Source organism: Danio rerio, chromosome 23 (genome assembly GCF_049306965.1).
Source record: "Danio rerio strain Tuebingen ecotype United States chromosome 23, GRCz12tu, whole genome shotgun sequence".
In the NCBI taxonomy this organism is placed as follows: Eukaryota; Metazoa; Chordata; class Actinopteri; order Cypriniformes; family Danionidae; genus Danio; species Danio rerio.
In genome coordinates, this window is record NC_133198.1 from 1,299,627 (window position 1) to 1,315,492 (window position 15,866).

Genomic DNA, 15,866 nt, shown 5'->3' on the forward strand with positions numbered 1-15,866 from the left:
AGGCAAACAAACACAGTCCCTTTAAGGCAGTGCTTCTCACTTCCAGTCTTCGGCCGTTTTGTATGTCTCTCTTATTTGACCCAAGGCAATGACTCCCGAGGAGTCATTCCAAGGCAAGTCATTTCACTCAGCGGCCACCTCTCGGGCATTCTGTCTGAATGGGGAATCATCAACTTCTCCAAAATTGTAGACGTTAGCATGGCCTGTAGATGTTGCTGGTGTGGCCTATAGATGGTAGTGTAGCCTGTAGATGTTGCTAAAGTTGTCTTGAGAGTGGGATATAAAGGTTAGCATGGGCTGTAGATGTTATTAGCATAGCCTGTAGTTGTTAGTGTGGCGTATACATGGGGGTTGTAGACTGTAGATATTGTTAACGTGGCTTGTAGATGTCTTTAGAGTGGGATATAAATGTTAGCATGGCCTGTAGATGTTGTTAGCATGTAGATGTTGTTAGTGCGATGTATATATGTTAGCGTAGCCTGTAGATGTTGTTGGTGTTGCGTATATATGTTAGTGTAGCCTGTAGATGTTTTTGGTGTGGCGTATATATGTTAGCGTAGCCTGTAGATGTTGTTGGTGTAGCGTATATATGTTAGCGTAGCCTGTAGATGATGTTGGTGCGGCGTATAGATGATAGCGGAGCCTGTAGATGTTGTTGGTGTGGCGTATAGATGTTAGCGTAGCCTGTAGATGTTGTTGGTGTAATGTATAGATGATAGCGTAGCCTGTAGATGTTGTCAGTGTGGCGTATAGATGATAGCGTAGCCTGTAGATGATGTTGGTGCGGCGTATAGATGATAGCGGAGCCTGTAGATGTTGTTGGTGTGGCGTATAGATGTTAGCGTAGCCTGTAGATGTTGTTGGTGTAATGTATAGATGTTAGCGTAGCCTGTAGATGTTGTTGGTGTGGCGTATAGATGTTAGCGTAGCCTGTATATGTTTTTGGTGTGTAGTATAGATGATAGCGTAGCCTGTAGATGTTGTTGGTGTGGCTTATATATGTTAGCGTAGCCTGTAGATGTTGTTGGTGTAATGTATAGATGATAGCGTAGCCTGTAGATGTTGTTGGTGTGGCGTATATATGTTAGCGTAGCCTGTAGCTGTTGTTGGTGTGGCATATAGATGATAGCGTAGCCTGTAGCTGTTATTGGTGTGGCGTATAGATGATAGCGTAGCCTGTAGATGTTGTTAGTGTGATGTTCTAGATGTTAGCATGGCCTGTAGATGTTGTTAGTGTGAGTATAGATGTTTTTACCGTGGCCTTTAGATGTTGTTATTTTTGGTCTATGTGTTAGAGTGGCCTGTAGATGTTGTTAGTGTGACGTTATAGATGTTAGCATGGACTGTTGTTATTGTTAGCATGGACTGTCGTTTTTTATGTGGTCGTGTTCTCTGAGAACATGCTCTGAACACGCCAGGAATGTGAGGAATTTTTGAGGCAGAGAGACCTTTGACAGACAGCAGAGCCAGAGCGCACACACACACACACACATAAAGAGAGAGAGGGAGAGAGAGAGAGGTGTACATTCCTGTCAGAAAGTGAGCGCTAATATGAGGCACTGATGCAGAAACAAAAGCAAAGCAAATGCACTGAAGCTGTGCTTATCCTCTGACCGGTGAACGCATCAGCCGGTTTGTGTTGGCACTCACACTTTCACACACTTGTTTTGGTCTGAAAGTGACAACAGAACATAAATAATTGTTTTGCAATAAACATTCAGAGGCTGATATAATCCCAGATGACTGCTCCATGACCACTTTACAAGTAAATACATTCAGACACATTTTAATGATCCAAAACATTGTTTTTTTTTCTAAATGTTTTCAATATTTCTAACAAAAAAAATCTCTTTATTATAAACTGCAAGCAGTAAATTCAGTGAAAGGCTTTTCTGTGTAAACCTCCAGTGTGCAACACTCATTCCTGGCTAAAGTAAATGGTACATTGTCTATTGCTGAAGGCGCCTGCAGAAGTGTAAAACGTTTCTAGCAAGACAGTATACAAAACAGTTAAAGGTGCTGTATGTGGCTTTTAAAGCATAAAATACCATAATATGTTTGCAGATAATTCAGAAACATGCTAAGTAAACGTCTGTCTTTGTTTTGGTAATTTAACCCGCTCAGTTTAGCCAATTATATTTCAGCACCCGGGTTGCCAGATGGTGGAAAACAGCGTATTTCATTCAGTCAGTCAGGAAGACTCTCAGAGTGTGCATCTGTGACTGAAATGTGACCTCTGGTGGACAGTAGCAGACTCTGAAATGAGATGCAGATTCAGAGTTCCACATGAGGTGGTTATTAATTAGCAAATAATATAAATATTAGGAGCTTAAACATTAGGTGAGCAGGTCACATTGTAACCCTGTGTCCTATCAACATGCTGCGTGAGGAGATTGGCAGTGATGTTTGGCTGTTTACACCAGAGGAAACACGACAGAAATGTGAACACAGCCATTCAGAAGCACAGAATAGTGCACTCACTGCACTCCAGCACAATGGCAAGCTTTATAATCTAATTAATGCATATTAAAGCTCTTTAACATGATTAAATGTAGATGCTGAACCACTGATATGTGTTGGTTTGCAGTTCTGAAGTTCAGTTTCAGACGCTTTATTTGATTCTCCAGATCTGAGCTGAACTATCTGCTGCTGCTGTCAGTAGTCTGGCAATACATGTGATGGGATTCAAACTCACATTATTAGCATTTAGCACTGAATAAAGCACATACATGAGCTGTACCTGAGCTGGTCATTGTCAGTTTTCTGTTGTTCAGAAATAGAAGCGGTTTCTAAAATAAAAAATTCAGGTGTTGATTAGGACAAACACTCCATTTAATATGGAAACTATTCCTTCTATCGCGCACCGTAGATTTTATATAGAACATGACTTAAATCAGCCTTAAGACTTGATAGTTTGGCACACTCCTGTTGATGTCGACAATCTGGCAACCTGTGCTTACGGATGTTTTGAACCAGGGGTGCAATACCTAGTTCAACCACTGGGTGTCAAACTTACCTACTGCACTTTTAAAGCAACAGATTCTTATACTGTGTGTGTGTGTGTGTGTGTGTGTGTGTGTGTGTGTGTGTGTGTGTGTTTAGAGAAACTCATCAAACTTCAAGATATAAAACAAAACAAAACATTGCTTTTTTATTTCTGCTGTTAAAATAATGCCTGTAATTCTTGACCTGTAAGTCAGGGGCGTTCTGTAAGTGTAAGTGTGTTCTCTCTCTCTCTTGCGTTCAGGCGTTCATGATGGAGCTGACGGCGCACCAGAGCAGTGTGGGAAACGTCCTGCAGGCAGGAAACCAGCTGATTGCTCAAGGAAACCTGAGTGAAGAAGAAGAGGAGGAGATCCGGGAACAGATGACACTGCTCAACTCACGCTGGGAGAACCTGCGCGTCGCCAGCATGGACCGACAGTCCAGGTACACACACACACACACACACACACACACACACACACACACACACACACACACACACACACACACACACACACGCTTGCACTTGTGCAGCTATCTTTATGGGGACTTCACTTAGGCCCAATCAAAGTTCTAATTTTTGTACCCCTTTCTCTTGCCCTTGAAAGTGTGAAGGGGAAGGGCTAAGGGGGAGAATTGGGATTGGGCCTTAGACATAACCTTAAAACAACCCTCACAGGAAACAATATTTCAACAAGAGTTAATTCTGTGTAATTTATGAGCTATTTTCCTCATGGAGCCAAATAAAGGTCAACATTTACTGATATTTCTATACTTGTGGGGACATTTGGTAAGGAATAAAAAGGCACACACACACACACACACACACACACACACACACACACACACACACACACACACACACACACACACACACACACACACACACACACCAGTTAAAGTCTGTTTGAGGAGTTTGTATGTTTGTAGGTGTGTGTGTGTGTGTGTGTGTGTGTGTGTATAAACTCTCATCAATCTGCAGGCTTCATGAGGTCCTGATGGACCTGCAGCAGCAGCAGCTTCAGCAGCTCTCTGATTGGCTGACACAGACAGAGGGGCGGATCCGGAAGATGGAGATTGAGCCAATAGCAGGAGACATACAGGGATACCTGACCCAGATAGAGCAGCACAAGGTAAAGAACATGACTGATTGGTCTATTACAGTGTGAATCGCTGTTTTCAACCTTATACAGTTGAAGTCAGAATTATTAGCCCTCCTGTATATTTTATTTCTCCAATTTCTGTTTAACGGAAAGCAGAAGGGTGCTGTCCATAATATTAGACTAGATATTCTTCAAGACACTAGTATTCAGCTTAAAGTGACATGTAAAGGCTTCACTAGGGTAATTAGGGTAAAGTTAGGGTAATTAGGCAAGTCATTGTATAACAGTGGTTTGTTCTGGAGACAATCCAACACTAATATTGCTGAAGGGGTGAATAGTATTGACCTTAAAATGGCTTTAAAACTATTAAAAACTGCTTTTACTCTAGTCCAAATAAAACAAATAAGACTTTCTCTAGAAGAACAAACATTAGAGGAAATACTGTGAACAACTCCTCAATCTGTTCAACATCATTTGGGAAATATTTGAGGAAAAATAAAAAATGGAAACACATGAGAACAAATAATTCTGACTTCAACTGTATAATGTGAAACAAATGACATGAAACAAAGCTATAACTATTGATAAAGTTAAGCACAGTCAACACTTTTCAATTGAAAATCTGAATCCCGGAGTTGTCTTTGTTTATATTTCTCACTGTTTGCACTTGACACACGGTCACTTTATCAGTGTAGACAGCATTTTTTCACTTAGAAAAGCACAGACTTGTTGAAATCAAAGCAAAAATGCGTTCAAAGCACTTTTGTTGTGGAAACGAAGTCAGCAGATGCACAAAAATACTAGATCAAATCTGAAAAGACATGACTTATTAGTATTTTCTTTCAAGGAAATTTTAAAAAATGAGCGTTAGGGTCATCATCAACAACTCTGATCTGATTTTGGGAATATTATTATATTAGTATTATAATCACATTTGCCTTTTTCAACTGTAGCTAAAGGAATATGCGTTTATCCCAACAAATGTGTGCCTCAAGGCTCTGTGTTGACCCCTATTGTGTTGTAATAATTATAATAATTAATAATAATATACCAATAAGAGTTGGATTGCATAAATATATTTGTTTGCACAATATCCATTCATTCATTCTCCTTTGGCTTAGTCCCTTATTTATCAGTGGTCGCTACAGTGAAATGAACTGCCAACTATTCCAGCATAGGTTTTACACAGCGGAAGCACTTCCAGCTGCAACCCAGTACTGGGAAACAGCCATACACTCTCACATTCACACACACTCATGCACTATGGCCAATTTAGTTAATCAATTCCCCCATAAGGGCATGTGTTTGGGCTGTGGGGGAAACCGGAGCACCTGGAGGAAACCCACATGCACACGGGGAGAACATGCAAACTCCACACTGAAATGCCAACAGAGTCAGAAGGCACTCGAACCAGCATAGTTCAGTAAGCTTTAAATCCTGACGGAAGAAATGACAGATATATCATTAGACGCGGTGGTGCAGTAGGTAGTGCTCACAGCAAGAAGTTCTGTAGTTTGAATCTCGGCGGGGTCAGTTGGCATTTCTGTGTGGAGTTTGAACGTTCTCCCTGTGTTCGCATGGGTGCTCCGGTTTCCCCCACAGTCCAAACACATGCGGTACAGGTGAATTGGGTAGGCTAAGTTGTCCGTAGTGTATGAGTGTGAATGAGTTTGTATGGATGTTTCCTAGAGATGGGTTGCGGCTGGAAAAGCATCCGCTGCGTAAAACATATGCTGGATAAGTTGGCGGTTCATTCCGCTGCGGCGACCCCAGATTAATAAAGGGACTAAGCCGACAAGAAAATGAATGAATGAATGATTAGCGCAGTGATTTGATTGGTTGTTTGTGCTGTCAAAGTGATGTAAATTATATTAAACTGTTAAACAAATATAGATTGTAGATTATTAAATGCAACACAATGAAGATATAAACTCTTTCTGAAACAGCCGCTTCTGGGTAATAAAGGTTTGTAAGGCAGATTGAGCTGTTAGAAGAATGAATAAGCGGATCAGCACACGCCTCGGTGAACCACAGGCAAACACGAGATCGGCCTGTTTGTTCAGCTAGTGAATAAAGAACACACACACACACACACACACACGCACACACACACACACACACACACACACACACACACACACACACACATTCAGGAACCCCACTGTCTAAGGGAAACAGCACCACATCCCCTGTCATCTTTCTGTGATGAATACATGATATGAATAATAATTTTGTATCGAAATTAAAATAATTTATGAGAAATCAAATCTTGGATTTTAAAAAGGGACTTTTTTCAGTGTGCTAATGCAGTCTGGGCTGCAGACTGGTACTGCTCAGTGGATCAATTGGTACCAGACCACACTATCATTTTCTTGTCGGCTTAGTCCCTTTATTTATTTATCCAGGGTCGCCACAGCGGAATGTACCGCCAACTTATCCAGCAAGTTTTCACGCAGCGGATGCCCTTCCAGCTGCAACCCATCTCTGGGAAACATCCACACACACATTCACACACACTCATACACTACGGACAATTTAGCCTACCCAATTCACCTGTACCGCATGTCTTTGGACTGTGGGGGGAAACCGGAGCACCCGGAGGAAACCCACGCGAACGCAGGGAGAACATGCAAACTCCACACAGAAACGCCAACTGAGCCGAGGTTCGAACCAGCAACCTTCTTGCTGTGAGGCGACAGCACTACCTACTGCGCCACTGCCTCGCCATCCAGACCACACATCGATTTGGGATCGATTTGTATAGAGTAAATGGGGGAAAGCTTGCTTGCTGTGCTTTGGTCCCTGACCTTTTTTCTTCATTATTCGGTCCCCAGGCATTGCAGAATGACCTGGAGGCGGAGCAGGTGAAGGTGAACTCTCTCACACACATGGTTGTGGTTGTGGATGAGAACAGCGGTGAGAGCGCCACTGCTGCCCTGGAGGAGCAACTGCAGGTACAACACAAAGCATATACAATGATTATTTATCTTTGACTTACTGTAATTATAATACCACAATTCCTAGATTCTGGTCAGAAATGATATAAAGTATTGAGTGTCAGCTCTAGTGCTTATTGTAATCGAATGAAAGAGAATCTCATAGATACAACAGGGGAATAAGTATTGAATACATCACCATTTTTCTCAGAAAACATACTTCTAAATTTGCTGTTGACTTGAAATTTCCCCTTGATGTTTGTAACAACCAGAGAAATCCATCTATGCAAAGAAAACAAATCTGATTAGTTTACAAATATAGTTATGAGTAATAAAATAAAATGACGCAAGGAAAAAGTATTGAACACATGAAGAAAGGGAGGTGTAGTTCAGCAATGAAAGTTCAAACAGCAGCTGAAACCTCTCAGCAGTTCTTCAGCAACTCTCTGCCCTTCCTCAGTGTAATTGAATATCAGCTGCATTTCAGCAAGACAATGGTCCAAAACACAGCCGAGGAGACTCTCAGATGCTTTTAGAGAAACAAAATCAAGTTGTAGAATGGCCCAGCCAATCACCTGACCCAAATCCAATAGAGAATACAGAATAAAGCTCAGATTTGATAGATAGGACCCTCATTCTACAGTTCTACAGCTTGATTTTCTTTTTCTGAAATTCAGCAGCTCCTTTAGAAATATGTTTTTCTGAAAAAAATGGTGACATGTTCAATACTTCTTTCCTGACACTTTTCACTGTTTTAATGTTTTGCTGTATTTCATTGACATTTATTGTATTGCTTTTAGCATCGTTCTGTTTCTAGTTTTGTTGTATGATTTGTTTTTACTGGTGTAAAGCACTTTAGGTTGTGCTATATACAGTACAAAAAGGTTGATTGTTTCTTTAAAATAGAACTGACAATGGCAGTGAGGTTTGGATGTACCTACAGTGTTGCTTGACTATTTACAGAGATCTATGTGAATGCAAAAGTTTGGTGGACTTAAATATATATATATTATAAAAAAATAAAATAAAATCCTGAGGTGTGCCTCAGGGCTCTGTGCTGGGCCCCATTGTGTTGTGCTCCTATCTTAGACGTATAATGTTAACAGAATGCATTTAAGTTTCAGGTTTCCATAATTTTTATTTAAGCTTTAAAAATCTGTTCTCACTGAAAGGTCAGGCTAATCAAAGCAAGCTGTTTTCATCTGTTTGCTGCTTGAAGAAGGAGGAGATCTGTTAATGTTGGACACTGTGTTAAGAATTCATTGGATGAAACGCAGATAGAAACTTGGAACTAGACTGATATTTGACACTCGCAGAGGCCTTAAAAGTGTGTGAAAAGTCATTCAGTGAATACGTTTTCCTCTTGTGTTCTTGACAGTCACTGGGTGAGCGCTGGGCGGCAGTGTGTCGCTGGACGGAGGAGCGCTGGAACAAACTGGATGAAACTCAGCTGGTGTGGCAGAGGCTGCTTGATGACCAGGTGTGACATTCATTCTGTTTCCACTGCAGCATGACTTTATATTCTATACTGGAGTCAGACCTTACTGTCCTAATGAAACCATTATAAATCATGGCATGATTATATTTTATTGTGGTCAAATAAGCCTCATCTAGAGGCCTTTGGGTAGTTAAATATGTCTGATTACAAAAAATATATAAAAAACAAGTGTACCTCAAGGCTCTGTGTTTGGCATTATTGTGTTGTAATAATAAATAATAATAAAAAATAGTCATTTTTGTTTTTCATTAGGTAGAGACAGTGGGTGTGAAACAGAAGTTTCCAAACTCAGGGCATCCAAAACGTAATGGCGCTATATGTCAGCTCAATACCCAACAAATATTTGCTAAATATTCAATATTTGTTGTTCAGTAATTGCTGTGAAGTGTGGACAATCAAATCTGTGTGTTTGCAAAAAAATCAAGTGCCTCAAGGCTCTGTGTCAGGCCACATTGTGTTTAAATAATTAATATAATAATAATCAATTACATTTATTTAGTCCTTTACTGGCCACTTATAGCACTTCACAGTTTTGGGGTGCTACCAGTGTATCACAGACCAGATGTCGGTGGAGATATAAATAAAAGATCATATTCTCAGAATGTATATATATTCAGTAAAACCTTTAAAAGCATTTTACAACAAACTTGATCAAGCTTGAAGGCTAGGTGGACCTTATAACAAAGATTGCAAAATTCACTGTCATAATTTACAAAATGTCTAATGAGGCACATTTAGTGTGCAGTTTGTTGTTCATTATCAAAAATTACTATACAGTTTGATGACCTAAATATATTTGTTTGCACAACAAGAATAAAAAAAAATCAGAGGTGTGCCTCAGGGCTCTGTGTTGGGCCCCATTGTGTTGTCCTCCTATCTTAGACTTATAATCTGAACAGAAGTTTCAGGTTTCTATTTTAACAGTTCAGACTGAATTCTGGTAAAGATTCAGATTGAATTAATGTGCTTTTATACCTTGCAGATACCATCACCATTGACCCATCATTAGTGTAGTGGGCGCACACAATCCTACTCTTTCACATTTCACATTAAGACCACTCCCATCAGTTTCCAGTTTAAGCAAAAACTCAACTGTGATCTAAATGAGAAATATATTTTGCCAGATATTACTATACATTATTGTTTTTTAATGCTCGTATACAAAAGAAAAAAATAATGAATAGGGATGAGCAGATATTGTTTCCTTTTCATTTGGAGCAATGTGTGTGATGCTGAGTTCTCATTTTGGATAATCAATTATTTTTCTGTCAAATTACAAGATTGACCAGAAGGTAAATGCCTTATTATTGATTCTCATCCATTCAGAGTTTATTTGGGTCATGGCTAACTGAAAAGGAGAAGGCCTTGGGTGAAGTGCAGACCTGTGATTTTAAAGACCCCAGTGACATTAATGCCAGCGTCCGCAGATTAGCTGTGAGTATACAAACTTACATTCTTTCATATATTTAATAGTTTTACGTATGCACCCACAATTTTGATATGGGAACATTGTAAAAGCATTAGTTTTAAGGTTATAATCTTATGAATATGATTCAGCTTGATTCTGTATCATTATTTGACCCAATTCAGAGTCTTAAGGAGGATATGGCCCAGAAGCGCAGGACTTTGAGCGCTCTGTCAGACGCTGGTCAAGATGTGATGGTGCTGTTGAACAGTCCAGCCGCAGCTCAAAGGATCGAATCCGACACAGAACTTTTGACCCTACGCTGGGACAACCTGGTCCAGAAACTAGAGGACTGCTCCAGCCAGGTCAGATGAGCGTCTCATTGACGACGCTAACATGGACATCAGTAGTCTAACTATTTGCCTTAATCTGAATAAGACAATGATATGATTACAGTGCTCATCTGTGATCTAATCTCAATATTGACCTAATCATATTAAAATCGGAGTACTCAGTGTTAGCATTGTGGCACGTTAGCTTTTCCTATGCCATTGAAGCCAAGCATGTGTTGTGTGTTCAGGTGACTGAAGCAGTGTCTGTGACGGGGATGCCTCAAGTACAGGAGAGAGTCTTGATGGAGACAGTAACAGTCACAACTGTAACAACACGGATGGAGCAAACCTACAGCAGCAGCGACCGAGAGCTGCCACCACCCGCTCCACCCAAAAGAAGACATCTGGACACAGACGGAGAGTTCAGGAGACTGTACGGCCATTTACGCACACACAAATATAAGACATTTCTTAAGCGTTCCTCCAGGGGTTTGCCATTTCTTTTACGATATGTGTGCCTCAGGGCTCTGTGTTGGGCCCCATTATGTTGTGCTTATAATCGTAACAGAATGCATTTAAGTTTCTATTTTAAGAGTTCAGACTGAATTCTGGTAAGGTTTAAGATTAAATTATGTGCTTTTATGCCTTGCAGATTCGATTACCATTGACTCAGTACATCATTAGCATAGTGGGCGCACAAAATCCTACTCCCTCACATTCCACATTAAGACCACTCCTGTCAGTGTCCAGTTTTATGGGTTTTAAGAGTTTTCACCCGCTCCACCCAAAAGAAGACATGTGGAAACACACTGAGAGCTCAGGAGGCTGTATGACCACTTTACACATACACAATAATAAGTCATTTCTTAAGAGTTCCTCCAGGAGTTTTTGAAGCATTTTTTCAAAATCTTTAACATTCTTAAGAGTTTAACAGTTTAGAGTGGAGGAACTATGACGCCACCTTTTAGGCCAATCAGCTGCTATCCCAATATGTAACCCAGCAAACATGTGGAAGAAGGAGCTCTGGTCTGGTCTTTTTAGCCTAAAGGCGGAAACCTAACACTCTGAACTCAAGCTGGTGGCAGCATCATGCTCTGGGGCTGCTTCTCTTCAGCAGAAACAGGGAAGCTGGTTAGAGTTGATGGAAAGATGGATGGAGCCAAATACAGGGCAATCCCGGAAGAATACCTGTTGGGTTCTGCAAAACACTTGAGACACGGGTGGAGATTCACCTTCCAACAGGACAATGACCCTAAATGTAAAACCAAGGCTACATGGTTTAAAGTTAAACATATTCATGTGTTGGAGTGGCCCAGTCATAGTCCTGACCTAAATCCAATCGAGATTCTGTGGCAAGATCTGAAAACTGCTGTACACAAACGCTCTCCATCTGAACCAGTGGTTTCAAACTCAACTCCTGGAGGGCCACAACTCTGCATAGAATCTCCTCATCCACTATCAGTGTGCAGCATTCACCTGGATGAAGCGACGTCAGCCATTTTGCGCCAGAGTGATTATGCCAATTATGATATGGGGATGGTTAGGAGGGCAAATTTGGCCAGGATGCCAGGGTTAAACCATCATGGGACATAATAGGACTTTTAACGACCACAGAGAGTCAGGACCTCGGTTTAATGTCTCATTGAGCAGTATAGAGTCCCTGTCACTATACTGGGGCATTAGGACCCACACAGACCGCAGGTTGGGCGCCCCCTGCTGGTCTCACTAACACCACTTCTGGCAGCAACCCAGCTTTACCATGTGGTCTCCCACCCAGGTACTGACCAGGCGCAGCCCTGCTTAGCTTCAGTGGGCGACCATGTGAGAGTTGCAGAGAGCGAGCTGGTCCTCCAATTCACACCTGCTTAACAGTCTCTAGTAGTCTTGAACATCTTCATTAGTCGGATCAGCTGTGTTTGATTAGGATTGGAGCAAAACTGCAGAGCTGCGGCCCTCCAGGAATTGAGTTTGAGACCTATGATCTAATGCAGGGGTGACCAACCCTGTTCCTGGAGATCAACCTTCCTGCAGATTTCAGTTGCAACCCATATCAAACACACCTGCCTGTAATTATCAAGTGCTGTTCAGGTCCTAATTAATTGATTCAGGTGTGTTTGATCAGGGTTTGAGCTGAACTCTTTAGGAAGGTCGATCTCCAGGAACAGGGTTGAGCACCCCTGATCTAATCCCTGCTGAAAAATCCAGTTTAAACCAGCCTAGGCTGGTTGGCTGGTTTTAGCTGGTCAACCAGGCTGGTTTTAGAGGGGTTTTGGCCACTTCCAGGCTGGTTTCCAGCCATTTCCAGCCTGGTCTTAGCTGGTCAGGCTGGGAGATGACCAGCTAAAACCAGCTTGACCAGCCTAGCCAAGCTGGGAGTCCAGCCAAAACCAGCTTTATCCAACTTAAACCAGGCTGGTCAAGCTGGTTTTAGTTGGATTTGGCTGGTCATTTTCCAGCCTGACCAGCTAAGACCAGGGTGGAAATGGCTGGAAAACAGCCTGGAAATGGCCAAAACCCCTCTAAAACCAGCCTGGTCGACGAGCTAAAACCAGCCAACCAGCCTAGGCTGGTTTAAGCTGGATTTTTCAGCAGGGATCTGACTCCGCTTGAATTGTTTTGCAAGGAAGAGTGGGCCAAGTCTTCAGTCTCTAGATGTGCAAAGCTGGTAGAGACACACCCGAGCTAATAATTGCTGCAAAAACGGGTTTCCACAGAGTATTGACTCAGGGGCGCTGAATACTTTTGCAAGAAACAAATGCTGATTTTAGTATGGGAACTGCTAGCATAAGCTGTAAAGTATTTATATATACACACACACACACACTGCTGTGTTGATCTGCTTGGATGTAACACTGACTCACTCATGTGAACTCTGACAGGACGTTTGTGTTTTTTAGAGCTGAAACCGATGTCCCCAAGCTTTTGTCCAGTCTGGCTGCATGGAGATCATCTGCCCAAACTGCTGGAGACTCTCCTGCCCTGAAGGAATCACTGCAGGTGACTTATTATGATCACCCACACTGATCGGTTCATATATCGCTCTCTGCTGAGTGTTTGTATCCGTCTCTGTAGGTCCTGGAAGTGGATCTTGCTGAGAGCGAGGGCTCGGTGAAGGAGCTGACGCAGAAAGCAGAGAAGATGATTGAACAGCTGGAGAAAGGTAAGGAGTCATGGCGATCTCCTCAAGATAAATGGTGCTTTCTGTGTTCTCCTGCCAGTGGAATAATTCCCTCGATCTGTGTTTTTGCAGAAGGTCTGTCTTCGGAGGAGGCTCGGTCTGGCCTGGAGTCTGTTTGTAAAGAGTGGGAGAGCTGTCAGACGCTGATCCAGGAGCTGAGGAGCCGGGCTGGGCTTCTTGAGCGGCTCGCGGAGGTGGAGTCTGGACTGAAGGCTGTAGATGAAGCCCTGCAGGAACAGAAGAACTGGATGAACAACACAAATGAGTTTAGAGAGAAGGAAAACCTGCAGGAGCTCCAGACGCTCAAAGACGACTGTGAGGTCAGTCAGTTATCAAGCCAGGGTCCTACTTCATGTTAGGTGGCTTTAACTAACATGTACTCGCGTTTAAATTAATAGTTCGTTACAATGTACTTATTGTGTAATGACATGTTTTTACATTGTACGTAGGCTTGATTACATACCTGCATGTAGTTATAGAGCATCCGGAAAGTATTGATAGCGCTTCACTTTTCCTACATTTCTTTATGTTACAGCCTTATTCCAAAATGGATGAAATTGATTGATTTCCTCAACATTCTACACACAATTGAAATTGTTGAAAATTGATTACAAATAAAAAAGATGTAAACACATCAGATGTACATCAGTATTCACAGCCTTTGCTCAATACTTTTTTGATGCACCTTTGTCAGCGATTACAGCCTCAAGTCTTCTTGAACATGATGCCGCAAGCTTGGCACACCTGTCTTTGGGAATTTGTGCCCATTGGATGGGGAACGACGCAGTACAGCCATTTGCAGATCTCTCCAGAGATGTTCAATAGGATTTACGTCTGGGCTCTGGCTGGACCACTCAAGGACTTTCACAAAGTTGATGTGAAGCCACTCCATTGATGTTTTGGCGGTGTGCTTTGGGTCATTGTCCTGCTGGAAGATGAAGTGTCGCCCCAGTCTGAGGTCAAGAGCACTCTGTAGCAGGTTTACATTCAGGATGTCTCTGTACATTGCTGCATACCTCTATCCTGTCTTCCAGTTCCTGCAACTGAAACACATCCCCACAGCATGATGCCAACACCACCATGCTTCACTGTAGGGATGCTGTTAGCCTGGTGATGAGCGCTGCCTGCTTTTCTCCAAACGTAACACCCGGCATTCACAAAAATTCTCCAAAGAGTTCAGTTTGAGTCTCATCAAAGCAGAGAGTTTAGTTTCTGATGCTCTGAGAGTCCTTCAGATGGCAAACTCCAGGCGGGGAGTGTCTTCCGTCTGGCCGCTCTACCATACAGGCCTGATTGGTGGGTTGCTGCACAGATGGTTGTCCTTCTGTAAGGTTCTCCTCTCTCCACAGAAGAGCGCTGAAGCTCAGACAGAGTGACCGTCGGGTTATTGATCACCTTTCTCCCCTGATGACTCAGCTTAGATGGCCGGCCAGCTCTAGGAAGAGTCCTGGTGGTTAAACATCTTCCACTGACGGATGATGGAGGCCGCTGTGCTCATTGGAACTTTTTGAGCAGCAGAAGTTTTTCTGTAACCTTCTCCAGCCTTGTGCCTCAAGACAATCCTGTCTCGGATATCTACAGACAATTCCTTTGTCTTCATGCTTGGTTTGTGCTTTGACATGCACTGTCAACCCTGGGACCTTAAATACACAGGTGTAGCCTTTTCAGATCATGTCCATCAGCTGAATTGAGCAGAGGTGAACTCCAATGAAGCTGCTGAAACATCTCAAGAATGATCAGTGGAAACAGAATGAACCTGAGCTCACTTCAGAGCGTCACGCCAAAGGCTGTGAATACTGATGTACACATATTTTACAGCTTTTTTAATTTTAATAAATTTGCAATAATTTCAAAAACTTTTTTACATTGTCATAATAGGGGATTGAGTGTAGAATATTGAGGAAATCAATCAATTTAATCCATTTTGGAAAAAGGCTGAACATAAACAAATGTGGAAAAAGTGATTCATTGCATTTACACACCTTAACCCACACTTAAATTCACCTATACCACTAAAGGGTTAATGCTGCAAACTGATGATCAACAGTATAAAAGTACAAATTTCTCTTTCTAACTTGGAAAACCAGCAACAATTATATGCTGTTGCAATCAAAAAATGTGATTATAATGGAAGTCAATGGGGCAAAAACAGCCCCCAACACAATGAAAAGATAGTCAACTTGCTCAGAGTGCAACATTTGCACAAAATATTCAAAGCATTTTCCCAAAATAAGTGTCAAAATAAGATTTGACATCAAAAATCCTCACATTTGCTGAAACGCAGAGAAAGCTGTGGCCAAATTAAGACTTCTTAATCACCTCAGAGTGGATGAAAACGACCCGACAGCACTCAAGGGTTAAAAGAATGCATCTTAATACTAGTGTGAACAGGACCTAAATGTTTGCCTTTTTTTACTACATTGGTATTG

At 41.9% G+C, this 15,866-nt stretch overlaps 1 protein-coding gene across 18 annotated transcripts in view; it reads left to right on the forward strand.

The window, feature by feature from the left end:
* The window catches only part of utrn (utrophin), a 311,025-nt gene that overhangs the window by 57,832 nt on the left and 237,327 nt on the right, over positions 1–15,866 (forward strand). For all 18 annotated transcript variants that reach the window (XM_073939615.1, XM_073939623.1, XM_073939621.1 and 15 more), the window contains 10 exons: positions 3,248–3,429; positions 3,968–4,118; positions 6,923–7,042; positions 8,403–8,504; positions 9,849–9,956; positions 10,113–10,292; positions 10,508–10,692; positions 13,157–13,256; positions 13,332–13,419; positions 13,510–13,757. In XM_073939615.1, the coding sequence (XP_073795716.1) occupies positions 3,248–3,429; positions 3,968–4,118; positions 6,923–7,042; positions 8,403–8,504; positions 9,849–9,956; positions 10,113–10,292; positions 10,508–10,692; positions 13,157–13,256; positions 13,332–13,419; positions 13,510–13,757 (1,464 nt within the window). The remainder of the gene's footprint in view (positions 1–3,247; positions 3,430–3,967; positions 4,119–6,922; positions 7,043–8,402; positions 8,505–9,848; positions 9,957–10,112; positions 10,293–10,507; positions 10,693–13,156; positions 13,257–13,331; positions 13,420–13,509; positions 13,758–15,866) is intronic.